The 27,166-nt window shown below is 42.3% G+C and overlaps 1 protein-coding gene and 1 long non-coding RNA gene across 5 annotated transcripts in view; one reads left to right on the top strand and one right to left on the bottom strand.

Moving 5' to 3' along the window:
• The window catches only part of Pde3a (phosphodiesterase 3A), a 284,628-nt gene extending 261,052 nt beyond the window's left edge, over positions 1–23,576 (bottom strand). For 2 of the 3 annotated variants that reach the window (XM_052720552.1, XM_052720554.1), the window contains exon 1: positions 22,411–23,576. In XM_052720552.1, the coding sequence (XP_052576512.1) occupies positions 22,411–23,370 (960 nt within the window). In that variant the 5' untranslated portion in view covers positions 23,371–23,576. The remainder of the gene's footprint in view (positions 1–22,410) is intronic. The other variant, XM_052720556.1, reaches the window with a different exon arrangement.
• Positions 23,577–24,078: 502 nt separating this feature from the next.
• Positions 24,079–27,166, top strand: part of LOC128099333 (uncharacterized) — a 45,441-nt gene continuing 42,353 nt past the window's right edge. For both annotated transcript variants that reach the window (XR_008214499.1, XR_008214498.1), the window contains exon 1: positions 24,079–24,220. This is a non-coding gene — a long non-coding RNA (uncharacterized LOC128099333). The remainder of the gene's footprint in view (positions 24,221–27,166) is intronic.

Genomic DNA, 27,166 nt, shown 5'->3' with positions numbered 1-27,166 from the left:
TAGAAAATCCAAGCAGAAATAGAGGAGAAGAAGGGCGGAGTCTGGAGAAGCCATCCAACCACTCAAGGAGCAAGATGCCAGCAGACCAGTAATGCCATGGCCACATACACAGTAATTTATAGATTAATAGAAGTGGGTTAATTTAAGTTGTAAGAGCTAGTTAGTAATAAGCCTGAGCAATAGGCCAAACTGCTTGTAATTAATATTAAGCCTCTGAATGATTATTTACAAGTGGCTGTGGAACAGGGCAGGACAGAGAAAAGCCTCCATTTACATATTTGTCAATTTGTTTCTGTGTGTGTAGTATGGATTACATACAAAATGGTGACACACACAAAGGAAAAGTCAAGTCATTATAATGTACTACAGATGTCTATGCCATTGCATATCCTCACTGAGGGAAGAGAAAGTGGGAAAATGGAATTATACTTTAATTCCTAAGGTCCAAACAAACTTATGCAAACATGCTTCTGCCTCCCAGTTTTCATTATCCTAGCCATACATAAATCATCAGAAGTTAATGCAGGAAACCTCAGCTATCTTCCCATTTATATATAAACCCAACAAGAACAGAATGTCCAAGGCACTAGAGTGCAAGACAGACACAGTGTTAACTCGTGTGAAGATCTTCAGAGCTTTAGCAGATAAAGACTGTAAACCTGCAAATTATTTTACCGACAAGAAAAAAGAAGGAAGAAGAAACCAGAGATAGTCTGCACATGCCTCTCTGCTCATGGCTTGTCATCAAGTGCAATGAATCATGCACCCCAACTCCTGCCTGCTCACCCACAGTCTGACATCAAGTAGGTCTAGAATCAATGCTAGACAAATACATACTGGAAAAAGTCTTTAAGTCATTTTAGTGCAAAAAAGATGATAATCATATGCTGCTTTGTTTCAGTCAAACCACATCAAAACTTCTATGCCATTCCCCATACCCCAGTTCAAAATTCATTGCTAAGTGAGAACAGGAAACGAGGAGAGTGCGGAAATGCCAGAGATGGAAATTTAGTTCTCTCATGGCAAGGATTGGGCAGATTAAACAAGAACACTCATGAGAGATCACATACATTCGACTCTATCTTTAATTGCCATTCAAGGCTAAGATAGATCATCAATGATACTTTTAAAGAAACAAAACAACACACACAAACAAAATTCCACTATGATATATAAGGTCAGGTCAAGAGAAATACAATGGAGATTTGCCACATGGGAAATGTCATTGGGCAATGAACAAATATACCATTGTGCTTAGAGACTTGGCCCCGAGAGCTGGCTAGTATTGCTACTGATACAATGCTCACAGGTATACACACACACACACACACCACTCATACTCTCACATATACATTTTTAAAAAGGCAAAGCAGAGTAAGAATATCTCAAGAAAAAAATAATCAAAATAGAATTTACTTGACAATTGTCCAAGGTTAATATTTTGGGGCTGCATAGATTGTCTCAATTAACAAATTAATTTATTCAATGGTCATATAACTCAGCATTCATCTGTCCCAGAATAAGAACCTTGGCCATGTATTTTTCAAATATGATGAGGTTTATGGAGTTTCCCCACAGTTCCATGGTAGAGCTGAGGTCTATAATCCCCCATTATCTCTTTCCTTGGGAAGGCTCAATACCCAGTGTATGTTCACCAAAATTCTGAACCCTGTAGCATCTCATCTTAAATAGGAGATGGATTTTTTTGGTTTGATGGTGTTGTTTTACTTTTGAGACAGAGTCAAAAGTAGCCCAGGCTGGCCTCAGACTCCCTATGTAGCTAAACATGACTTTGAACTGCTGATCCTCCTAGCTCTACCTCTAAGTGCTGGACCCGACAATCACATAACACATACGGTGGGGCGTTTAGGGAGAAGTCTACTTCTGTACCTACTGAAATGACTTTTCTGTATTGGAAGTTGTAGATGGAGTGACTTCCAGTTCTAAAGGGTCAGGTACATCCTGCACAGGGGAAGGTACTGAGTGCATACAGCTCTTTTATTAAGATGCATTGTGAATAAATGAGATTGGTGACCTTCAAGAGAACAAGATTGCATGAGGTTGCAAGAGTAAGACATGCAGAAGTGTCCAAACCAAACAAACGTCATCTCCCTCTAACACTCCAGAACTAAAACAAAAGATAAGAGGGCGTCCTTTCTCAGCGAGTCTTCACTACGTAGTTTGCCGTGGTCTCATTTTTTAAAATGCCAGTGCCCTTCACGCTTTCTGCACCAATTTATGTCTAACCCTGCCAGTTAAAATGATTACTTTCTCTTTGTCACCATTTCTTTTTACCCCCACTGTCTTTGGAAATCTTCAACATGTCTAACGGGAGCTCTTCCTCCTACTCCCACATCCACTTTGCTGCTCTGGTTCGCTGCTACCAAAATTATGCTTCAGCTATTCCCCTCACACTCCTTTAAGAAAAAAACAACAGCTTAAATTTCTGACATTCTGTGTACACAAAATCATACTCAGATCCCTCAGCCCAACCAGAGAACACTCCATTTTTCATCCACCGCCCCATCCTCTGTCTCATCTTCTAAAATTTCCCATCACCCGCCCCTCTCGTCTCAGCAACAAAGAGGCTATCTGCTCCACGTGTCTTTCATGAAACATAAAACACAATTCACACCTGGCATCCAGCTCACTCACCCTCAACCTTTCACTCCTTCCCTCCCACACATCCTCTGGGCTTTATGCCCAGAGGAGAAATATAAAGAAGCATTCCTTTACACATTCTTTACATCGCACCAAAGCTACTGAGAGCCAGTGTACTAGTCACGTAAACACATGAAAAAGTTAAGCATAAATTTCAAAAGGAAGGAAGGGCAGAATTTTACCAGAAATCTATGTTAAGAGCATGATGGTGTTCCAGCATTAAATTTAGCTGTGACCTTTCTAGAAGGCGAAGTTCTCATGACTTTCTCTATGTCAGAGCTTTTATCATTGGGCATTTGCTAATGCTGGTATCTTGACTATAAACTTGGGGAGGAATGGGTGCAAAAGGGCCATCCATTTCTGAATCCTATCCCTCACAAGGCCCCCCACTTTCTGACATATTGTGGGCACTTTTCAGATGTTCTGGAATAAAATGCAAACAGCAAAAGTTTTCCAAGAAATATTCCCATAAGCCAGAGATTCCCAGTTGCAACATCAGAGCCAACCATGCTAAAGATGACTTTCCCACTAGAAACAAGACAAATTTATTAGTGAGCCCTGCCACTCTGGTCTTCCTCACAGTAAAATTCCCCAGTGTAAATTAATAACTTGACATTTGGATTGATGAGTTATAGTTTTATGATTAGTGTGCCTTGGCAAGGGATAAGCTCTCTTTTATGGAAAAATTACATCTCTGACCTGTGAGGCTGAGATCTGAATTCCAGCCAACGCTAGCTCCATGCCAGCCCCTCACCCCACAGCACACACTCAGAGAGGAAATGACTACCCTGCTACCTTAACTCCAGAGGTCTCTAGCATAATCAGCTCCCAAAAACTGTCCTCAAATAAAAAGGCCAAAAGACGTAAGCTGGAGAGACTGCTCAGTGGTTAAGAGCACTTACTGCTCTTTCTGAGGAACCAAGTTCAATTCCCTGAACCTAAGCTGAATATGTCATAAATGTCTTTAAATCTAGCATCCAGGGGAGACATGCATATGCACACACCCACACACATACACACATGAAGAGCACAACAATTGGCTATCAGTACCAAATCAACCCAGAAAACATACAAATAGCAGTACACAGAGTAAGTAGGTTGTATTTAGGAATATATATGTATATGCATATACATATATGCATGTAACAACCATAACACAAAGAGGCCATGACTTTAAAAGAGAGCAAGGAGGGGTATATGGGAGGGTTTGGTGGGAGGAAAGGGAAGTAACATATGGTGTTATCATAATACAGTCTCAAAAAAGAATTTAAATAAATATAAATAAAAATGCATCTTTAAAATATAATAAATCCAAAAAGCAAACCAACAAAAATTTTAAAAAATGCAAAAAGTTTATAAAATACTTGAATGAGTCTGGGATTTTTAGTTTTGGATTTGAGGTGATTTTATTTCTTTGGCTTTCTATTTCCCACCTCTTGTTCTATTACATCTATTTTTAAAAGCATTTTAAGGAATATCACTGAGATTTTATTTGTTTGAGTGAGTTTAATGCACTCAAATGTGTTACTGAATGAATGAATGACTCTCCAAGTAAAAAGACATGTGGAATAATTGTGACTATGGAAATCAGTGTTAAAAACCATATATGTGCATGTTTTTATTTCCCTTTTTACTTATTTAAAACAGAAACAGCAAATAAAAATGGACAAAGTCCCTTCTTCTTCATGCAGAAATGCAGGGAACAGCCAACAGAACCCTCACAAGGAAAAATGAAATCCATCCACATGCATTCAGTATGATTCAGACAGAAAGAAAACAAAATATAGAAACTCCTAATGCCTGCATATGACTTATAGGTAAAAACTACAAATGTAAAAAATACATATTTATAGATTCTCTAAAAAGTATTAGAAGAATCATCCTATGGATAAAATAAGGACTCTGATATAGAGTTCTTGTGCTGAAAGAAAGCTTTGAAAAATCATGTGCATTCATCCCTTTGAACACTTGTCATGAAGCTGGCTTGTGTTTATGTTGGTCCAGTAACTAGTTTAGCAGACCCCATGCTCTCTTCACAGAGGTCATGAAGAATCTTCTCTCCTTAGAACAGGATTTCTTTACATACTCTCAGTAAATCACAGTTGTGGCGGCAACAAAAATAACTCGAAATATTTTTGTAAAACCTGAGACACATCCCAGCATATGTGTATTTCAACACCTATGTGTCTACATTCTTTCATAAAACTACATCTCAAATACAGATACAAAGATTGGCTCTACTGCTTCCGGAACCTGTTTCTGGAGGTTCATGCTGGGGTGTCCAATTTTATAAGAAGCATTTGTCCTCTCCTACCTTCTGGGAGAAGAGGCAGGATTTTCAAATGCTTTCTGTCCCTTACTGAATGTCATATGACCATTCAGAAGCACATCCACAGGTACCGTTTCCAAATCTCCATGTCAAACAACCAGTAGACATTCTTAATAAAGACCCCTAAACAAAAGAAAGCATAAAGGTAGCCCTCTCTAAACTCAAAGACTAGCCAGCCATCACTAGCCTTGGCAGATTCAGCTTATGGCATGTATTGACAACCTGCCCGGTGATGTTAGTATTTACATCCAATCATTGTTCCCACCGCCCCCCTTCTTTGTGCCACACTCTTCACATTAAACACAGACTGAATAATCATAATGAAGGAAGGTCGGTTCCACCCATTCTTTGCTGAAACCCTTGGTTGGGGCTCAGTGGAAGGAATACTTGCAGAAAAGGTGCTTGGGCACATGGAGCCATGGAAATACTTTCAGAACCAAGGTGTCTCTGACCTTCCCCTACTCTAATGATCTCCCCAGCTTCCTTCTATGTACATCTGTACCCTGGAGCTCATTTCTCATGCAGGTGGAGGGAAGAACTCTGATATTGCCTTATCTTCCCTAAGATTTTAACACACAAGTTAACTTTCTCTCTCATCCTGAAACCTCATTATCAATCATGGGAAGGAAGACTAGGGAGTGAGACCATACCTGGATGGACTTTTGTCACAGGGGATAATGCCTCTCTATTGGACTCCTATTTAATGAAAACTGTCTATCACTGAGGTTTTGTTCCCCAAGTCCATTCGTTCCCCGTAGTGCTCATTTGCTAGGACTGGGAATCACACACATTTCCTCCCCGAAACTCTTTCCTCTGTGAAGGATGTGGATTTCTGAACTTCAGGAAGCTAGAAGGTGAAGACACACTGTGATTTTCCCATGAGCACACAGTGATTCCTTCACCCATCAATCTGTCTACTGCAGGGTCACACCCAAAGACCTTCACCATAATAGGAAATGTCCCTTTTCCCTACAATTCTGTGGTGCCAGATCCCCTTTGGAGAAAGTCTTCCAGTGATGACTACACCCTCTCATGATGTGCAGAAGGCTTCCTCCCTCCCTTCGCCTTCTGCTATCTCCTCCACTGCTGCAGAAATGAGAACCAGAGGATTTCCTATGAGCAGAAGGGATGCAGACCACAGCAGACTCTCACCACTGCCAAGGCCAACTGAAAATAACCACCGCAGACTAGACTGACCAGTCATTCAACAAGTGGAAAAATCTGGAAGAAAAGTAGCCTGAGGAGACAATCTTGCAAAGGCTAGTTTACAAAGACTGCTCTGATGAACAGTTATGTGGATAAACAATTACTGCCTTTCCCCGATGGCTCTAAGCAAATCGAAGCTATGCTGATTAGACGTAACAGATGCTATGCATTAGAAAACAATAGTACTTAGGGTAAATAATGAGAAGAAAGGTTTCCTGAATTTTTTCCTATGAAGTTGTATGATTTATTTCATATTATATGCATCGTATATTCAACTATTACAAACTAAGGTAATACTATGTTCTTTGGGCTATAATAATAACTTGGTACATAAGCAATATAGTTAATAACAAGACACAAGCAATTTAGTGCCTGTTGGTTTCAATGTGTGTAAAAACCATTTTTCAAATGTTACTTCTATAATGAGCCTTTGGGGTTAGAACCATATTTACTTTTAATTTGAGGATTATATTACTGGCTGTTACTATTGTTTTTAGTTGACCTACAGAACTTGATGGCAAGATCCTATTGCTGAAGACACCACATACTTGAGTCATAGGACATGGAGAAATCAAGCTGGTACTGACCTGGAACTCCCCTGCACACTACTAGGGGAGAAAAGTAATTAACAGTCTTACCCAGCTGTGAGCCCTGTGAGCTACACTAACAACTAGCCTGGCAAGATATGTGCTCCGGTGCAATAATGGCATGAGTGTGGGAGTAACCAACCACTTGCAGATTGGCTTTAAGGTAGACTCCACAAGATGGAACTCATACCTAGACCAAACTCTGTGGTTGTCTAGGTCATAGAGCCCCAGAGAGAACCTAACACTATCATTCTGCTAAATGGACAAGGTAATAAATGTCCCATAGGTTCTTTTACTTTATTAAGAAATTTTTTATTCATTCCACATACCAACCTCAGATCCCCCCTCATCCTTCCTCCCACTCCCCCACTCAGCCCACCTCCCGGCCCCTCCTCCCAAACAGTATGACCTCCCATGGGCAGTCAGCAAAGCCCAGCACATGAACCTGCCTCAGCTGAATGTGCCCCATAGGTTCTTATCTTTATTCCCATATATGAGCACATCTCCCAACCCTCCTCATAATAGCTTCTTTTTGAAGTAGATGGTGATTAATACAAAGACCCACAACTGGTCAACAATAAGAAACTGTGGGTACTCAGCCCTGAATGGGGCATCTATATCCCACCCACACTCTCAAGGCTCAAGGATCACCATGGTGCTGTGGGATGGTCTGTATGTCAAATGTGTTGCTGATTGGTAAATAAATAAATCACTGATTGGTCAGTGGCCAGGCAGGAAGTATAGGCGGGACAAGGAGGAGAAAAAACTGGGAAGTGGAAGGCTGAGTCAGGGAGACACTGCCAGCCGCCATGATGACAAACAGCATGTGAAGATGCCGGTAAGCCACAAGCCATGTGGCAAGGTATAGATTAATGGAAATAGATTAATTTAAGCTGTAAGAACAGTTAGCAAGAAGCCTGCCATGGCCATACAGTTTGTAACCAATATAAGTCTCTGTGTTTACTTGGTCGGGTCTGAGCGGTTGTGGGACTGGCGGGTGGCAGAGATTTATCCTGACTGTGGGCCAGGCAGGAAAACTCTAGCTACACCATGGAAAGAAGTAGAAGATTTTAAGGGTCAGAAGTAGTGGATACCTGTTCAAAATAGTGTTTGCTAGACATGATAAAACCATTGTTCACATGATCTCACAGCAGCTACAACTGCATGCTCAAGAACCACACACAATCAAGCCAGCCAAAATCCCAGTTGGGATGGAAAAGGAACTCATGAAGCCTCACTTCTATCTGAGCATCCATTAGCAATTGATGGCTGGTTGGGGATAGTCAGTTCTTTTCAGGAATGCAGCCCCTAGGAGGGGCATGTTCCAGGAGATGGCCACACAGCCATACACGCACAACACTAACCAGAGTCAGTAGATTTTAAAAAGGAGCATTTGTCTTTCAAAATAATATGTGGCTTATAATATCAGCTAGAGCCTGAATCAAATAAGAAGCAAAACTCAAGTGGGATTACATGGCACATTGTCTCACAATGGCATCATCATCCATTTGGTAAGTAAGCTCAAGGGCTCAACTTTTGTCTCCAAGCTTCATCCTTCTCCTTAGAAGCACCTGTGCCAGCTCTAGCATGTTCCTCTTTTTCCACTCCTATCTGACCACTTGTTAGTGACTTCGACTACAATTTATCAATACTGCAACAGCACCATAATCCGCTTACACAGAGCTGCATATTTTCTAAGATCTGAGAGTAGGTCTGTGTAGTCGACTACATGAAAAACTGTTGTCCTTGCTTAACTTGGTCTTCTTATATTTAGCTTACACCCTCCCATGCCTTGGGTGTAGGCTAGGATAGAGATTGTCCTCATTCCCCCCAGGACATCTGACAGAAGCTTCTTCCTCCTCTTCACATTCATGTAACCTTCAAGCCGTACACTAGGCTCTATGAGTCTTACAATACAGATAGAATCACTTGTGTTCAAAAAGTGTGCAAACATACACATTTTAAGGCTTTGATCTATCACAGTCTTAGCATTTCTGCCCAACATAATAACTTGTCACTTAGTCCTTGTAACAGCTTCATGAACTAGGTTTACAGGTGAAGAAAATGGACAGAGTAGTCAAGAAATAACTCATGAGCTAATTCCAAAAGGGAAATAATGGGAAATTTTTGAGTGTTTGAGTTCACAAACTACTTTTCATTTTGCTTTGTGGTTTTTGTTTTTAGAGACCAGGTCTCATGTATCCCAGGCTAGTCCAAACTTCACTGTGTTTCATAGGCTGGCACTGAACTCCTGATGCTCCTGACTGCACCTCCCAAGTGCCGAAATTATAGGAGATTGGCACCATATCTAGCTTTCACAAACTAGTCTCTGTGCCCACATGTATGCACACATTTCTTGCACATGGGTATGCAAATTTGTTTTCCCATAATACTAAGCCTTCTCACCAGAGTTTAAATTCAGAACTACTCAAGTCAGACTGCAAAAGTCAGACTAGCCATATAGTGTAAGTAAACATACTTGTATCTTTATATCCCTCATCTAAGTCATCTGGATTGCTCCTTAAAACTCTGCAGTGTTCTAGAACCCACCAGAAAACCCAGACTATTTGATGGGAAGGTCCAAGACTATGCACTTTAATGGGCTTTTCAAGTGATGCTTCATTCACACTAGGTTTTGAGAATCATGGCATATACCTCAACTTAAAAAGTACAGCATGGTGAGGAACTATGTAAATGAAGCCAGACAATCTTCTCACAGACCTTGACATCACCTATACAAATCTGTGAATTGTAAGTGTTCTCCGCTATAGATCATGAACCCCCCTTTGCTTCCCTTGGCACGATAGTTACAGAAGAATAAATAGCAACAAAAGAAGAGTTGGGAGGAAGGAGATAAGAATGCAAATATACTCAGAAGGCAGCAAACACCATCAAGTAGAGTTGGAGATAGAGTAAGTTACACATACTTGTTGACTTTTTTTTTTTTTTTTGATTCAGAGACCCATAGCCAAACATTGGGCAGAGCTCAGGGAGTCCTGATGAGGAGAAAGAGGAGGGATTATAGGAGCCTGAGGGGTCAGGGACATCCCAGGAAAATCCACAGAAATGGCTACCCTGGCTCATGGGAACTCACAGAGTCTGAACCTGCATGGGACTGATCTAGGCCCTCAGCATATGTGAGACAGTTGTGTAGTTTGGTCTATTTGTGGAACTCTTGGCAATGGACATGGGTTGTCCCTGGTGCTTTGGCTGGCTCTTGGGAACCTATTCCTCATGCTGGATTGCCTTGCCCAGCCTGAACACATGAGGGGGGGGGGGGAGGTGCTTGATCTTGTTGACATTTTTAATCCATTCTAGTCACATGAGACGTTCGAGTTCACATAAACTTGCCAGTAGGTACATTTACAAGTCACTGTGACAAACATGCATAAGAACTAAAGAATAAGAATCATTATCTGGGAAAGTTCACGTCAAGAAAGCTCACCCACAAGACAGACAGCTCGAGAAATATGTTTGAAGATTTAGCCACTTGACTTTGACTGTCCTTTTTTCTACCCAAGCAAACTTTAGCTTGAGTTGTGTGCACTCATTTTTATGGGCTCACATTTCTGACTGACACTTTATGTTCGAGATAACTCACTTATCAGCATTCACTCATATCTTTCTCCAACATTCCCAGCCTAATTCTCACGCTTCCAACTAGGACCAGTTAATAGCTGGAAGAAGTTCTACTGTACACACTTAAAAACTCCAACAACAGTTCTCCAAAGGAGTTTGGGAGACCCAACCCAACTGTGATTCAAATAAAAAGGAAGAGACCGTCACATTGAGCTACCACAGAATAAATGTATTGGGACATGTAGCCTGTCTGTCTAGAAAAATGATTCCAACTATAGGAAAAACAAAACTCTAAGAGTAAGGTAGTCACTATTTGAGATAAGACACACACACAGCTCTATTACTATTAGAAACTTTGCTTCTAAATATTGTATTAAAATATCTAGCAAATTCACAACTGATTTGATCATAATTTGATGATGTATAAAAATTTAAGTGTAAAACTAACTTCTTAGTTTGCTGATTATTTTCCAATAGAAATCATATTTAGATTTTGTAAAATGTATTCAAAGGACACAAACATTGAAAGTTGTTATTAATAGAAATCAAATCTACTGAGATAAATTGACAGCTACAGATAGAGAAATCAATCACTATTAAATGTTCAGAAATTTTTACTAAATACTCTACCAAGTTTCTCTGAGGGTTATGAAAGTCTAAATAACATATTCAAAACAAATGTCCTATTTCAATGAAAGGACAATATCTCTGTTGAACATTAAAACTGGACTAGCAAGATGATCTTTATTTAATTGAAAATTTTCTATTTTAACAAGTCAAATTCTACTAAACACCAGGATGGCAAAGGTAGGATTCCTGTGTAAACTTTCCTGTCTGTCTGTCTGCCACACTTTATAGGCCAGGCTAGCTCTGACCTCAAGATCCTCCTACTCCAGCCCCACAGTGGCTAGTTTTGTGGGTCTGCACCTCTATGACTGGCTGTAGATTTCATTTTCCATAAAACATTGTCAACTGTTGGGGATGAGGAGACAGATCAGTAGTTATGAACTCGTACTGCTTTTGCAGAGCACCAAGTTTGGTTCCCAGCATTCATTTCAGGTGGCTGACAACTGCCTATAACTGCAGCTTCAGAGGATCCAATGCCCTCTTCTGGCTTCCAGGAGCGCCTATACTCATATGTACACATACACACACACTATTAAAAAACAAATATTTATACAACAGTGATCTTGAATGTAGATTTGGTGATTTTTCAGTTGTCAGTGAACTAGAAATAAACAAACAAGACACATGTTGAACATGGGATTTCCCACTAATAAGGGTGTAGGGGAATTCAGCCCTATATGTGAAACATCACAGAAGACTTTTTAAAAACACTTTATTATTTTTACTTTATGTGTATGAGTGTTACCCTGCACCTATGAAAGTGTAGCAATGCCCATGAAGGCCAGAAGAGGGCGTTGGATCCCCTGAAACTGGAGTTAGAGATGTGTATGAGCAGCCTGTGCAGTTGGGAACTCAATCCAGGTCCCCAGCAAGAACAGTCAGAGTTCTTAACCACTGAGCCATCTTTCCAGTCCCTCAGAAGACATTTTAAAAAGCAGGGGGAAAAAATGCCAACAGCACATCAAATTTGTACATTCTGAGACTTGTCCATAGTTGCTTTTCTTTGCTTTAAACATTTTAGTCTCTACCCAATCTCAAGGGACTGGAGGGGATAAATATTTTATTTAACAGACATTTCTTTTCCGTCCACATATCCTGCCAGCCAGCACCTACAAAAAACAAGGCGCTCGGCCAAAATGTTCTAAGGGGAATGTTTATGGGTAAGATGGGGAGGCTGCAAAACTGATTTCTTTTCTAATGAAAACTGTCATGGTCTGAATATAACTTCTTTCATTCCAAGGCTTAGAAAGCAAATCCCCTCGGAAACATAGGACAGTCTGTAGGCTCTCTCCTTCTGAAGCTTAGGGGCACTGCTACAGAGGCTAAGACCCCAAAACACTAACCCCACAATGAGGGTGTGGGGTGTCTCATACCACAGGCTGAGTGTGGCCTCTTAAAGAGTATGTCTCACATGAACCTGTTATTTTGATCCTCTGAAATCCCTTGGATCAAAACAAACAAGAATGCTAGTTTCTTTCTTTGTATTCACATCACCTCCAAAAGGTGATAAGGATGCCGTTGGCTGCACACAGCAGTACACAAACTTGCCAGCAGACAAAACACAACCTCTCTGGGATGTCAAAACTCCCACCAGGTTTATCAAAGTGGATTGTACATGCCTGGAGGGTGGAAATGCTTGCCACAGCCTTAGCATAAATACTCGGTGCTTTACAATGACTTCGGGAGAGGAAAAAGTTTTGTTTTTGTTTTGTTTTTTGGTTTTTTGAGATAGGGTTTCTCTGTGTAACAGTCCTGGCTGTCCTGAAACTCGCTTAGGCCAGGTTGGCCTCAAACTCACAGAGCTTCGCCTGCCTCTACCTCCCTAGTGCTAAGATTAAAGATATGTGACGCCACCACCCCACTAAAACCCTATTAACTCCAAACCACAAGCTTCTTGCATAAAATCATTCCAGTGTTCTCAAAGTCACCTGTGGAGGACAGAAAGTCATTCCTTACATTTTTAGATGCCCTTGAGATGGAAGAATCTATTAAGTAAAAATGACATGAAATAAAATGGAGAGAAAAGGAGGGGTGAGGGTGAAGGAGACAGACAGACAGACAGATAATGAAAATGACTAGTGGGAAATTCTAAAAGATAAATAAATAGAATTAACTAAGGAAAGGTGAGAAATAACGAGCTACATTTAATTGTTAATTCTTTCAAATAGTGAATGTCTGTTATAGTCCATATTCTTTGGGTAGCTCCATCAAGTCTAACATCAGCTTAACTGAAGTGAACCTCATCCACATTACTTCTTTACATCCAAATTTGCTTATCTGTATAACATGACTATATTACTTTGGGGGTTTTATTGATTATTTCCAGGGTGTTATGTGAGAAAACTATTTCTTTTCTTTTCTTTTCTTTCTTTTTTCTTTTTTTTTTTTTTTTTTTTTTTTGGTTTCTCAAGACAGAATTTCTCTGTGTAACAGCTCTGACTGTCCTGGAATTTGCTTGGTAGACCAGGATGGCCTTGAACTCACAGAGATCTGCCTTCCTCTGCCTCCCAAGTGTGGGATTAAAGGAATGTGCCACCACCTCCCAGTTTAGGTATTTATTTTTAATCGGCAATGTAAAGGTAAAATAGTATGCCTTGACTGAAGTGGCTAGCTGTACCATATTCAGATAAAAATCATCCGACACAGAATACATGCATTACTTTAAAGTTAATTGTATATATCAATATCTGTAGACGTAGTTATAAAAAAGCATGTCATGTATGAAAAGTATTTTTGTCATTAATTCTCCATGTAATGTCAGAGCTCCATCTAGAATTAGTCATGAGTTTGATGGGAAATGACTTTAGACATGCTGAGACTTCTTCCCACGAAAACAGTAATCTGTAATCCCAACCTACTTCTTGAATTTAGAAAGGGACTAAAGACCTAATCTGAGTTTCTAGATGCCACGTTCTACACCGTGGAACTCTAGGCTTCTTTACACACAGAACGGAGCCCCCACTCCCCCACCTCCCATTCTACCACCCTACCCATTCTCCTTCCGCTCTCATGACTGACGTCTACAAAAGCAAGGATGATAGTGACCGGAACTTCATGGACACCACTAACAGGTTTGCCACTTTAGTTGCTGATGTTAGAAAGACAATATCCTACCCTACAGATGCAAGCACTTTTGTGGCCAAAGAGTATTCACTGATCAACCTGGACAAGTGATCTGGAGGCAGATGCAATCCCTGGCAGACAGAAAGCCAGAAAAGATAGACCCACAGTTAACTGTGACCCTGTCCTGAATCAGGTGTACAGATTATTCACTACAGACTGCTAAATTTCCCCGACATTCAAATAATTACATTTGCATTTTCAAATACTGACAAAAACATGAAATGAAGAAAATGCCAGTCATACAATTGCCAACTATTAGAATGGGACAAAAGGTGCAATCAAAATTATGCCAGAGCCAGAATATGGTTTTTAAATGCTACCATTAAATCTGCATATATTTCCATTATATGTGAAGATGCAATATCAAAATGCATACATTTCATCCTGCTAAAAAATGTACTGACCAATACGATGGCCATCAGTCACAAGTATGGCCTGAATCACAAGCAGAAAGCTAGAACAAACTGAGAATGCCTTTAGTGTAAAACACATGTTGGATATTTGGCTCAGTACAAGCAAATTAGAATGCAATGTATCTCCATTTTCATCTTGATTACATGCTGGGTCAAATATAGTATTATTATAAATTTTATATTTTCTCTTAGTCTTTTTATGTAAGTACTAGAAACACAAAACTAAATGTGTGTTTTGTTTCTATTAAATATGTCAGGCACTCACCTAGGACACTGGCAGGACTGTTTTCATCAAAGCCACTGGGTGACACTGTTCTCCACAAAATTGACACAACCAAGGTAATTTCCTGGCAGGGGAAAATGACACATGTACAGGATGTGTACAGGCCATACATGCACACATAAGCATGCACACGCCTACACGTGTAAATACTCACAAGCCTGTCACCAACAAAGTGCATCTCTTTAAGAGCACTCATCATCTCAGGGTAAAAGCCTTAGGTAGCCTTTGGACTGCCATCATTCTGTTTGAGTCTGCCAGACTTGACAATTCTAATGACCATCCATAGGTCCCTTAATGGGGATGGCAGCTAGGATAAAATCAGTCATGCAGAAGGAGTTTAGTTTGGGGCTTTTCCCGAAAGGTTCTCTGTCCTTTGAATCATAATGTCCTTCATGTGCTCCCCTAATATCACATGCACTTACATTTTTATGACTTTTGAAGGAGACTGGGCAAATTAATTTAGGGGACACAAGCAGCTGTTTTCACTAAGGAAGAGGTTTTTACAGCTTCTAAAGTCATTTTTCTTGGCTTGAGTTTAAAATCCTGAACATCTTTCAATCCACTTCTTTAAAAAGGGAAAACGGAGAGCTGTAAGCTGCCACTGGAGCCTTCAGTGGGGTGGGACGAAGTTCTGAAGTCAGACTTTTCAAGGCCATAAACACATGTGGGTGGGACAAAGCTGGCAATGACGTACTCCCAATCCGAGGCTTCCTGGTTTTGTCATTTCACTTCAATAACGTAAGAAGTTTCATGATATTTTTACGTCTGACGTACAGTGTGCTAAACTTGACTGGGTATCCAGACTTGGTTCCATAGGTAAGATTGCACATGGTGTCTGGGTTTGGCACTGTCCACCACAGTCCCCTCCTGAATGTCAGCCATCTACTGTCACAGTACTAGCTGAGTATCCTCAGCTCAGCTACCAAGATAATTTCCTTGACCCTCCCTCCACGCCCCTCCCTCTGAAATCGGACTAGCTCAGATCTGCTAACTACAGCCTGGCCTTGGGTGGAGCATTATTCAACATCAACTGGAAACACTCATGAGCCGCTATAAACTATCTAAAGATCCAGGATAAGGCTGATGTGTTCTCTTAAACACCTAGGATGTCCTATGTCTAATAGCATTTTATCTTTATTTCAAAACCCACTATCAATGCACACGAGTTTCTATTTCTAAAGCTATGCTCTACATTTCCAAAGGTAAAGCTGCTTCAAATTTAAAACATGTATGTTTAACATTTAAGTGCTGAATATTTTCCATTTATCTGACAGTCTGGGCATTTTTTACATAAGAGCAAAACATGAAATTTTGCACAGAATTTCAGAAAACAGATGAATGGATCCTACATCCAAATTTAAAGCCTGCTCTAAGCTTCTATCTACAGTCCTTAATCTATTTCTTTCTTTTTGTGTTTTGAGAGAGGGTCTCATATAGTTCAGGCTATCCTCAAACCTGTATATAGTTGGAATCTGTCTTCTTGTTGCCACCTCCCAGTGCTGGGATGACAGATATGTGACTCCATTTTCCCAATGTATTCTCTAAGTGGTCATTCACACACATACTGTGATTTTCCCTTATGTAGGTGCCTCATCTCTCCAGTGGTGCTCCAAGCCCTGAAGAGACAGAGGCTGTGTCTTCTCCGTGTGTGGACAGTGTTGGCACAAGTGTATAGTTTTGGCACAGTATTCAGCACAAGGCCTGGTGCACAAATGTGATGTGATACTTGATGGGTTACCTGACCAAAGGCCTATAAGGAGGACATTAACTGAGAGAAGTATGTACTTTGAAAACAGTACTATATACAAAATAAATAGTACGACCAATTCACGTTTTTGACAATTATCCACCTGTGAATAACCCACATCAACCTATCTTTTAGACTTTTACTCATGGTGATTAAATCTGTTTATTTTATGTTGCAAACAGCCCAAATATACACACTCAGCTCAAAGTTGAAGCAATTCTCAAAGGTAGCCTTACAAAAAAAAAAAAAAAAGACAAAAATCTCCTGTAAAAAAAAAAAAAATACTTCCAGTAAAAATACTCAGCAATAAAAGTTCATAAAGACAATTGTTTATTATCTATAGAAAGGTATTAGACCATTGGGAAATCAATAACCTGAATATGCAAATGCAAGAATGCAAAACCGAAAATATAAGACTACAGAGATTTAGTGACTCCGGGGTTTTTCAGAGTTATTGAGAAGACTTCATGAGACAGATGAATGTGGAGTGCAGGCACAAGCTGCAGATTCCGTCGACATGTAGACCTTTTAGAAAATACGATGATTAAATATCATGGAGAAAAGAGGAAGGGGGAAGACTCCATGGGGGAAGAGATGCACAGGAACTAAGAAGCATCCCAGCGAGTGTAGGTGGGCATCTGCCCACAATGCTGAAGAAACATTGCTAGTGACCCAGTGCAAATGTTTCAACTTGTCAATGTCTCTCTAGATACTATGTGACACAATAGTGGCATTGATCTGCATGCTCACAACCATGTTCTCTGAAAAAATGCAACTTTCACCCTCACCCCCCAACAAACTCACTCCTTTAAAGGAAGGAATCAAACAGGAGTTTTCAATGAAGTCAACATAAATTCTAGCAAGCTGTGGCCAGCACGAACCATAGTAATTGAAAGAATTTTAAAATAGAAGCGGGCTTATTGGCTTGATAAACTCCCCACCTCAGTGTAACCTGTGAGAAGGATTTCAACATGGAAAGTTTGGTGTGGAAAGGGCTTTGGGTACCCAGGTGCCTGCAGACAGGATTCTCAGAGCTGAATCTCAGCAGAATTACAACAAATTCACACAAATGTCACAACAGATATAATGCAAGTTTTTCAGGCTGGTGTCACTCATCCGGCCTGCTGTCCCCTCCCCCAGAGTTTTCCAGATGTATTTCATACACAGAGTCACTGTTCTGGTTGTTTATTTAATTAACATGACAGCCCGGCACACACTGTTTCTTCCAGTTCTACAGTTAAACTTTTTACACTTTAGACTCGAGACAGAAAGAGGAAGGTGACTGTTTTCACTCCTTCCAACCTCTGGAAATTTATATAGATTTTCTGACTATTTCTGTTGGTTAAAATGGTCCTTTGGTATGTTTTAAATATGTGTATTCACAAAGTAAAATAAAAAAATCACAGGAAAACAAAACATTTTCCCACCTTTCCCGGGAGGATCAGAAATCCTTGTTTGCCATTTTTCAGAGGTTGACATAAATTAATTTTAATTCTGTCACCAAGTCATAATCAATATTTCTGTTTATAGCACTATAAACTGAGGAATAATACTGAAATATGATAGAAGCCACAATTTAAGATCCCATATTTCTTAAATGTGTTCAATATAAGAAACATATCAAAATATATTTAGAAATGTATACAACATTCTATATGTTAAGAAAAATGGGGTAAAACTCTGTGATAGTGCACTTACCTGGCACACATGAGATCCTGGGTTCAATTCCCAGCACTACTAATTTTTTTTTTTTTTTTTTTTTTTTTTTTTTTTTTGCCATTTTGAATGCTGAAGTTCCACCAAGACTGCCTGCAGGACCAGCATTGTGGCTCAGTGGGTAAAGGCACTTGCCACCAAGCCTAACAGAGAAAGATTCCTAGGACCCACATGGTGGAAGGGAGGGCTAAGTTCTGCAAGTTGTCCTCCCAACAAACACACACACACACACACACAATATAATTTTTAAAAACTGTCTCCAAAATTATTTGAGAAGTATTGCTGTGCTTTATATCTGTACTGCAAAGACTATCAAGTTCTATTTGTTTTTAAGCGATGGCATAAGAAAGCCCACCACATGCCCACCATCCAGTGAGTACCAACAGAAATCATTTTCCTATCTTTCTTTTTTTATTGTTTGCAGGAGGGCTTTAAAATGTCTTTCTCACCCCAGTGATTAACAACTTGACCCTTCTCTGCTACCAAATTTAAATTCCAATGCAAGGACATTCACATAGGCTAAGGATTCTCAACTGAGTGCTTAGACAAATAGTCACAGGAGAGTGTAGCTTTTACTTTAGTAAGACAAAGCACATATCTCCTACATTTCTGACTGCCTTTGTGTCTATCACAAAGAAATTAGTCATTAGTTTGGCTCAAAGACATTCATGGTGAGAGCTGGGCAGCTTATATTTTTTTCCTATGAAACCATATGTTTAAAATATTAAATGCTTAACAGGTAACTAAAATAAAATTAGATTTGATTTGGAATCCATTAGAAATTAATGGGTATGCTGGATTCAGTAATTACAGAGAAGTGAGTGTCCAATAGTGTTCTGTGATGTATATAGAGAACAGGCATGCCTCGAGTGTTTTCCTGAGGTTGAGAGCTGCAGAACTAACTTTATGCTGAAAATAGCACTTATTAATCAAATTCATTCAATAAATGCTAGGCATTCTGCATACTGGATGTTGGCAGGGGGCAGTAGCAAGCTGACAAGGTTATAGCCGCTGTCAGATGTGAGAATTCACTTCCAGACGACACAGACACCTTAGCAGACCCCAGCCTTCCCAAGCCATCAACCTAAAAAGTTTAGCTTGGCACACTCCTCTAAAATCACAGCCTCAGTCTTGAGGATACAGAGATGGCAAGACTGAGCCACAGAGATGCTGTCAACTTTGTTCCTCCTCAGAAGACACTGTCAGTTCCCTTCAGAAACACCCGGTGCCTCCCGCTCTGACCAAAAGCCCGACCTGCTTCTCCTTTCTATGCTACAAATTATCTGACTTACAAACTCAATCCCATACGGCTATCTCGACAAGAGACTTTACAATTTTAGACTTCAGGGGAGGGTGGAAGGGAGGATGGCAGGAAGGCAGGCAGGAGTCTCACAAGAATTTTAGCATATATTCTTCTGTGTCTCTTTAGAAAGGGAGGACCACCAATGAGAGAGACTTCACAAGCAGTGGTCAGTGTCACCCACACAGAGAAGATAAGTGTTCCAACTGTCTCAGGTTTTTTTTTTTTTGTTTTTGTTTTTGTTTTTGTTTTTCGAGACAGGGTTTCTCTGTGTAGCTTTGCACCTTTTCCTGGAACTCACTTGGTAGCCCAGGCTGGCCTCGAACTCACAGAGATCCGCCTGGCTCTGCCTCCCGAGTGCTGGGATTAAAGGCGTGCGCCACCACCGCCCGGCCTGTCTCAGTTTTAAACTCCACAATGAGCAATAGCTAAGTCAATGCCTAGGAGGCCTCTGTCCTGCCTGCCTCTCAGTACTGTTTAAAACTCACTGGTTAGCTTATTCAGAAAAGAACTAACCTGACAGCACCAGGGAATGGTAGATGTTCGTTTCATAATTTTTTTCACTCTGGACTTCGTCAAGTATGTAAATGATCATGACACCCTTTGCCCTCTTAATCAGAAGTTTGCTTCCTCATGATAAAAAAGATAAGCCATTTACTATATGGCTCCTAACCTTTTCACAGAGTTCGGCCAACGAATGATCTGTCACCTCACCCTATCTCATAAGATACTATCCCATCTCAGCCCCACCCAGTCCCCACAATTGTGTTCAGCAATAGCTTTAATGGGTCATCTATAAAAACCAGCCTTCAGTGAGCACACCTTCACCCATGCCCTCATTAAAACGTCAAGGGTCCAGGCTGCTGCTGCAGGCCACCACGGCTTCCTGTCACCCCGAGTTGCTTGCTTTAGAGCATTCTTCATCAACAAAAACAACTGCCAGAGAAAATGGCCAGGACAGGTGATAAGTGTGCACTCTCCAAGTAATTAATCAATAAAACCTTTGAAAATCCAAGCTCAATGAGACCTTTATAAGATCATTACAGTACTTCACTTATCAATGTGAAGCAGAGGAAATCTATACAAATCTACGCTCATCAGCAAAGCTGCTCCGTTCACCTGAAGGCCTTCTGATCCCAAATCTACTCTGAACTCCCTTAATCCGAAATGTCAGAAATTTAATTCTGAGGGCTAAGTGACATTAATGTGGAGTCAAATCACTTCTGATTCAATCCAGATTTTTCCTGTAAATTGGGCTTCAATGTTGGCAAGGACCACATCACATTTCCCTTTAAGTTAAAGAGAAGTGTGTTGTCAATGTTTTTTTTTTTTTGGTAGTCGTGTTTTCATTCAAAAAGTTCTCTCTTTGGCACCCATTCATACTTAACTTACTTTATTCTAATGATCTCCAAATTTCTACACAACTAACCATCCATCAGTCAGTGGCCTCTATTTTTCCCTTTACTCTTTAAACCTAGAAATATTTGTTTCGGCTAAACAATAAGTTAAATACATACATTTGTTTTAAAGTAAGAACAAGCATTTGATGCTGTCATCCAGTATGCTACATAAAGTCAAAGAGCCATCCATCTGGGTAGTCAACTCCATTTCAGAAGCAAACCAACCACTCACACCATATGGTGACAGATGTTTTTAAGGAATACCTAACCAATTACCTCTAGAATAACCCCAAAAATAAAAAGCTTGCTATTATCATAGGGACAGCCTTTCACGCTGAAAGTTATCCTAACAGGATCATGGGTAGGCATTAATTTAAACAGAAGTGTAAATTTCCATTTAGAGTGCAGAATCAGCTTTCTCAATCCCTTTCATCAAGCATCAGACCTGGTGGAGAGAACTGAGGCGAAAAAAAATCTTCTCAAGTACAACTTGTGTATAAATTGGAAATGGTCATCCTATACCACGCAGGGTAACTATTCCATGACACTAAAGACATTTGCAACCCCCTCCCCGCCCCCCAAAAAAGAACCGCCTAAACTGGTACACACACATTCACTCCGAATTCAACTCCCCACCTCCTCCTTCCTCAAAGATACATTTCGTTAGCAACCAGTCTTCGAAAGTCTGGGTTAATGTTTCCTGCAAACCCTGAGGAAGTAACTTGAATTTCTCTCCACTTAGGCTTATAAATGCTCCTGAGAAAGGTCACTTTTCTGAGTGAACAATAAAAGCAGAGCCTCCAATCCAGCGCCACTCTGAAGTTCACACATAGCCCTCAAGTGTAAAACCTAAGTTCAGAGTTCAACACACACTAATGTGTAACAACTGAAGTATAAAACCATCCTGTGGCCAGCAGACGCGGCGCTGCAGAAGCAGACGCGTCTTTCAGCGCCCCACCGCCAAGGCTGTCTTCCCTGGCTACTGAAACTCTGACTGGCTTTTTATAAATGTTTACCTAGCACCTAATAAGAAATAAAGTTTGTTATTTTTAAAAAGACACAGAAATATAGAAAATTACACGTGTTGGAAGCCACTTACTTCTAATAAGTAAATAAACTAATCCAGAAAATTTAGGGAGGTTAGAAATGCTTCACGAAGCGCAGGGACTCACAAACCAGGTGTAGGGGATTTGAAAACAGCCCCCAGCTGTGGAAGCCTGAGCACTGCTACTTAATTTTGTTACTTTTTCCTGTTTTCTGTCGCTCTGGTTGTAAACTACTCCACTAGATAGAGAACGGGCGGAAAAAAAAAAAATCTACTTTCTTAGTAAGTGTAAAGTTGTACTGTTTGGCAGGCTGGCTTCCCGGTCGCCTGCGCTCCACTCCAAGCACTGTTTCAAGTTTCCCCGGAGTTTCCCCAAAGGCGCACCCCAGCTTACCTGCTCCCTGGGTATGCAGGGCAGGGAGGTCCTCCGGTGCGACTTGCCGCTGCAGCCAGACATCTCGCCGGCCACTACGGAGCTGGACCGCCTCCTCCTCTTCCACCCCGGAATCTCTTCCTTGGTCCTCGCGCTCAGCTGGGACCTAAACCGCTCCCTGGGCGGAGCCGGCCCGGAGCACTGCGGCAGGATCTGCTCGGCGTACCTGGCCAGCAGCAGCCCCAACACGGCCGCCAAGTACGCCAGGTAAGGTCTCCAGGCGACCTTGAACCTCTCCAGGGAAACCAGGGCCACCGTCCTGAGCGCGCTAGTCAAGGCGACCATGAGGACGCCCAGCCTCAGCCTCAGCACCAGCCATGTCGCGCCACCCAGGCAGCTGAGCAGGACCCCCGCGGCGGGCAGCGACAGCAGGCGACCGTCCCCCACGCCCAGCGAGAGCTGCACCAGCGCTTCCCCTGCGCAGCAGGCGGCCAACAGCGCGATGGCCAGAGGCAGGCGCACCCCGGCGCGCAGCAGGCACAAGCCCATCCAGAAGAAGGCGCACAGGAGACTGAAGAGCAGCGCGGCCGGCTGCAGCCAAGGGCTGAGCTGCGCGCCGCCCCCGGGAGCACCTCCCCGAGGGCCCGGGAAGACGCCCCCTCGGGCTCCTTCCTCCTCCTCCTCCTCGGCCGCCGCCTCCTGACTCGACTCCAGCTTGCCTCCGACTTCTCCGCCGACCAGCCTCACCAGCAGCGCCAGCAGCACGGACAGGGAGCCGGCGCACAACGCCGAGGAGAGTTGCGGCGAGCGCCTTAGCGGCTGCAGCGCCTGGACTCCCCAACAACCTCGGCAGCCCGAGCCCCGCGGGGATGGAAGGGACGCGCCACGACCGTGGTGGTCCCAGCTGGCCACCTGGGCGGGACTCGCCCTTCCGAGGCCCGGCTTGGCCAGGTCTTGGGCGGCCTCACCCGGCACTGCCATGCTGTGAGCTCTGCAGGCAACCCCCACCCGTCCTACCCGTGCGCCCGCGCCCTTCTCGATCCCACTCTCGGAATCCTTTCTTCCCGATCTATGTGAAGTTTCAGCGTTGCGGAGAACTCAGGAGTGCGAGCTGAAGACTTCAAGTTTGCAGCTAGCAGGATAAGCCTTGGATCCCACCCCCCTCCTTTACTTTCTCTCTCTCTCTCTCTCTCTCTCTCTCTCTCTCTCTCTCTCTCTCTCTCTCTCTCTCTCTCCCTCCCTCCCTCCCTCCCTCCCTCCCTCCCTCCCTCCCTCCCTCCCTCCCTCTCTCTCTCTCTCTCTCTCTCTCTCTCTCTCTCTCTCTCTCTCTCTCTCTCAAAAATCCTTCGCTCCACCCTCAGCCCGAGTTTATACCCTATGGGGTCTCTTTCTACTTCGGGATTTTAACACTTGCCCAACACAAAGGTTGCTCAGGGACTGTTGATGCCCCAGCAGCCAGGGTCGCAGGGAGAGCTCTGGACATCCCCGGCTGCTGAGCGCTGGCCCGCGGCGGACCTCCCCTTCCCCCTTCCTCTCTTCTCTCCCCGCAGCAATCTCTCTCTCTCTCTCTCTCTCTCTCTCTCTCTCTCTCTCTCTCTCTCTCTCTCTCTCTCTCTCCTCTCTCTCTCTCTCTCTCCTATTTCCCTCCATCCCTCCCTTCTTCCCTTCTTTCCTCTCCCTCTCCCCCTCTCCCCGCTCTCCTCCCCCTTTCTCTCCCCCTCCCCCCTCTATCTCTCCCTCTCCTCTCTTTATCTCTCCCTCTATCACTCTTTCTCACTCCTTGGCCCATCTTTCCCTCGCTGCCCCAGGACACAGACTTCGTTTCAGAGAGGTAGGAAGCGGAGGCTCCCAGCCTCTCTGTGTCCAGTTCATGCCAAAGAGTAGGGGGAGAAGGAAAAAAAAATAGAAAGGGAAGCTGAGATACAGTCTAGAAGTTGCTAAGTTCCACCGGAAAGACCCCCTGAGAGCTGCTGCAGCAGCAAGGATAGAGGGAGAGCTGGAGCTGGTGAGGAAGGGGATGGGAGAGGAGGAAAGTGAGGCCGTTATCTTAGTATTCTTTAAAAATAATTTTTCTTTCTTTTTGATGCACAGTGGCTGCTGTTTTTGCAGGGAGAAAAAGAGTGGAGCTGAGTGCTTAAAACTCTTAAAGAGGTTTCTGGAGGAGCCCACAATTCCACTCGCTGGCTTTTAAGGGAACTCCCCAGGAGAGCAGGCTCAGGAATGGGAGGCACAGCTCTGGGAGGCACAGCTCAGGGAGGGACCACCCCTTTTCTAGAGATGGGCCCTCCCGGCTAAAAGGCAGGGGTGTTGTGACAAGCCAGGGATGGGGTCTGTGGCTGATTCTGAGGGGTGAAATCCAGCATGCTTGTTCCTGTCATCAAAAAATGACATGTCTTCTGTCTGAGTGATTTAATAGGCTGGAACCCATTTCAATGGCGTTTTCGTTCTTGGACTGCTCCAGGCGAAGGGTCTGTTTGCAACAGAGAAGCCATGCCCATCTTTCAAAGTTGCATTTTAATTATTTATGTTGTGTGCCAGTGTGAGTGTGTGTGTGTGAGAGAGAGATCACAGGACAGTTTGTGGGAGTCATCTTTCCAGGGTCTGAAGGACGGAACTAAGGTCTTTAGGCTTAGTGGCAAACACATGACCTGCTAGCATCAAGCCATCTTGAGGACCAAACATGCCTGTCTTGTTCTTTCAAGTAGAACAGTCTCAGAGTTATCTAGTGCACATGGGCTTTTAAGAAAAAAAGATACAGGCAGGAAACAAATACAGAAAAGGAAATAAAAGATTATTAAGGGATGGAGAGAGAGCTCAACAATTAATAGCCTCTACTGCTCTTTCAGAGAACCCAAGGAGTTCCCAGCACCCACATGTGGATTTAACTCCAGCTCCAGGGGATCCTATGCCCTCTTCTGGACTCCACAGCCACCTGCACTCACACATGCTCATTCACACATAACTTAAAAAATTTTTTTGAGTAATTTTAAAAATCCATTTAGGAGCAGTGGCACATGCAATTCCAAGATCTAGAGTGCTGAGACAGGAAAAATGCTGTGATGTAGAAGCCAGCCTGGGATACATATGGAATACTGAAAAGGACAAAAAAAAAAAAAAGCATACCCCCAACTCCAGTGCAGAAGTATCATTAGTCAACAGTTGCTGATTGTGTGTGGCAAAATTACACTATGTGCTGAGCTTCCTTTAAGAATGATTGCTGAGCCAGGAAGCCCCATTAGTGAAACACACTCACAATGAACAAAGCCCCACTATTATTAATGATTACATGGTCATATACCACAGTATGTGGCATTTGAAAAACCATGTTAACTTTTTTGGCAGTTTATGAGAAAGAATTCTCAATCTGTTGAGCAGATTCAAAATGATGCTGCAGTGTTCTGGAGTGAAAAACATCCACTCTTGTTCAGGCTGTCTAGGTGTCATTTGACTCTCACAAATAATAATCAGCTAATTTTGTCTCAATTATCTTGGTGCTCCAGGTTAAAGTGTGTTTATAGCCTGGAGTACTTGGGTAATTGGCTCAAAATGCCACTGTGTTTTGTGTATAGAGATGAAGCAATAAAATATGCCAAGAGGAGACGGATGAAATAAAATGGATTCATGGGAGCAATGGGAAAACGTGGCTTAAGTTGTAGATTTCTTTTTATGGGAAACAGCTTACTGCAGTCCCAGCTGGGCATTCACAAAGCATTAGGCATAAATGAACAGAAGGGGGTGTGACCAGGCAGCCAACTCTCTTTGTCACATGTCCAGAACTGTGCCACTGCCCAGGAGCATGCATTGGGCAGCTAGTCAGTGGCAGCAGTACCATCTGCTACCAAAAAACACAGGAGTAGCAATGCCTTTGCCAAAGACAAATGATCCCCCCAAGCCTGCACACACCCTCCCACAAGTTCCCATTTTACCCATGATTCATGTGCCAGAGACTACCTGGGACACTTGAAAAGGAAAGATGTGCTGCCTCTTGACATAGGGAAAGCACATCAAATAACAATAATAATAATAATAATAATATAAAAAAACTGGGAGTAAGTTGTTGAATTTAGAAAGAAAAAACTCTAAGTGGGGGGATGAAAGAATGTTTCCATTTTCTCTGTCTTCTACCTCCACACACATCTTAGTTTTTTTCAGGAAAAAAATAATGGCATATGATCATCAAAACAGAACTCTTACAAGATTGACAGTGAACATTGTTTAAAAGCTGTCATGCACAGACTGGTAAGATCTAAGCAGGTAGCAACACTTGCTGTGCAAAGCCCCAGTGACTTGAACTCAATCCTAGGAACTTCATAAAGGTGGAAAGAAAGACTCAACTCCACAAAGTTGTCTCTGATCGCTACACATGCACAAGGCAGATGAAGGGCCACATATGCACAGCTCTTTCAAACAGTAATAATTAGTAATAGTGATGAAGTGTCATAGTAAAACACTTGTCATTCACTAACAGTGGCAAAACATCACTCAGTCTATGTGTTGATGGCATCTTAGAGCTGGTCAATAATATAAAAGGAACAATGCCCTGGCACCTGGCTTTTACCCTATTTTTCACAAAAATCACAATCAGAAAGTTAGCTGTCCCACTGAAAGGAAAAGGGGTCCATTTTTCTGCCTATTACCATCCAGAACAAGGAAGGTGATGAAAGCATTCAGATGCTTTTGTTAGAGACAGACAGAAAGCTGCAGGGACAGACAGGGAGGCGAATATCGACGAACAATTAGCAATACAGTGAGTTAAGTGCAAGGCCACAGCCATGGT

Source organism: Peromyscus californicus, unplaced genomic scaffold, assembly GCF_007827085.1.
Source record: "Peromyscus californicus insignis strain IS unplaced genomic scaffold, ASM782708v3 Scaffold_6__1_contigs__length_162567912, whole genome shotgun sequence".
In the NCBI taxonomy this organism is placed as follows: Eukaryota; Metazoa; Chordata; class Mammalia; order Rodentia; family Cricetidae; genus Peromyscus; species Peromyscus californicus.
The sequence above is the reverse complement of the archived record's forward strand: the minus strand, read 5'-3'. Positions and strand labels throughout refer to the sequence as shown.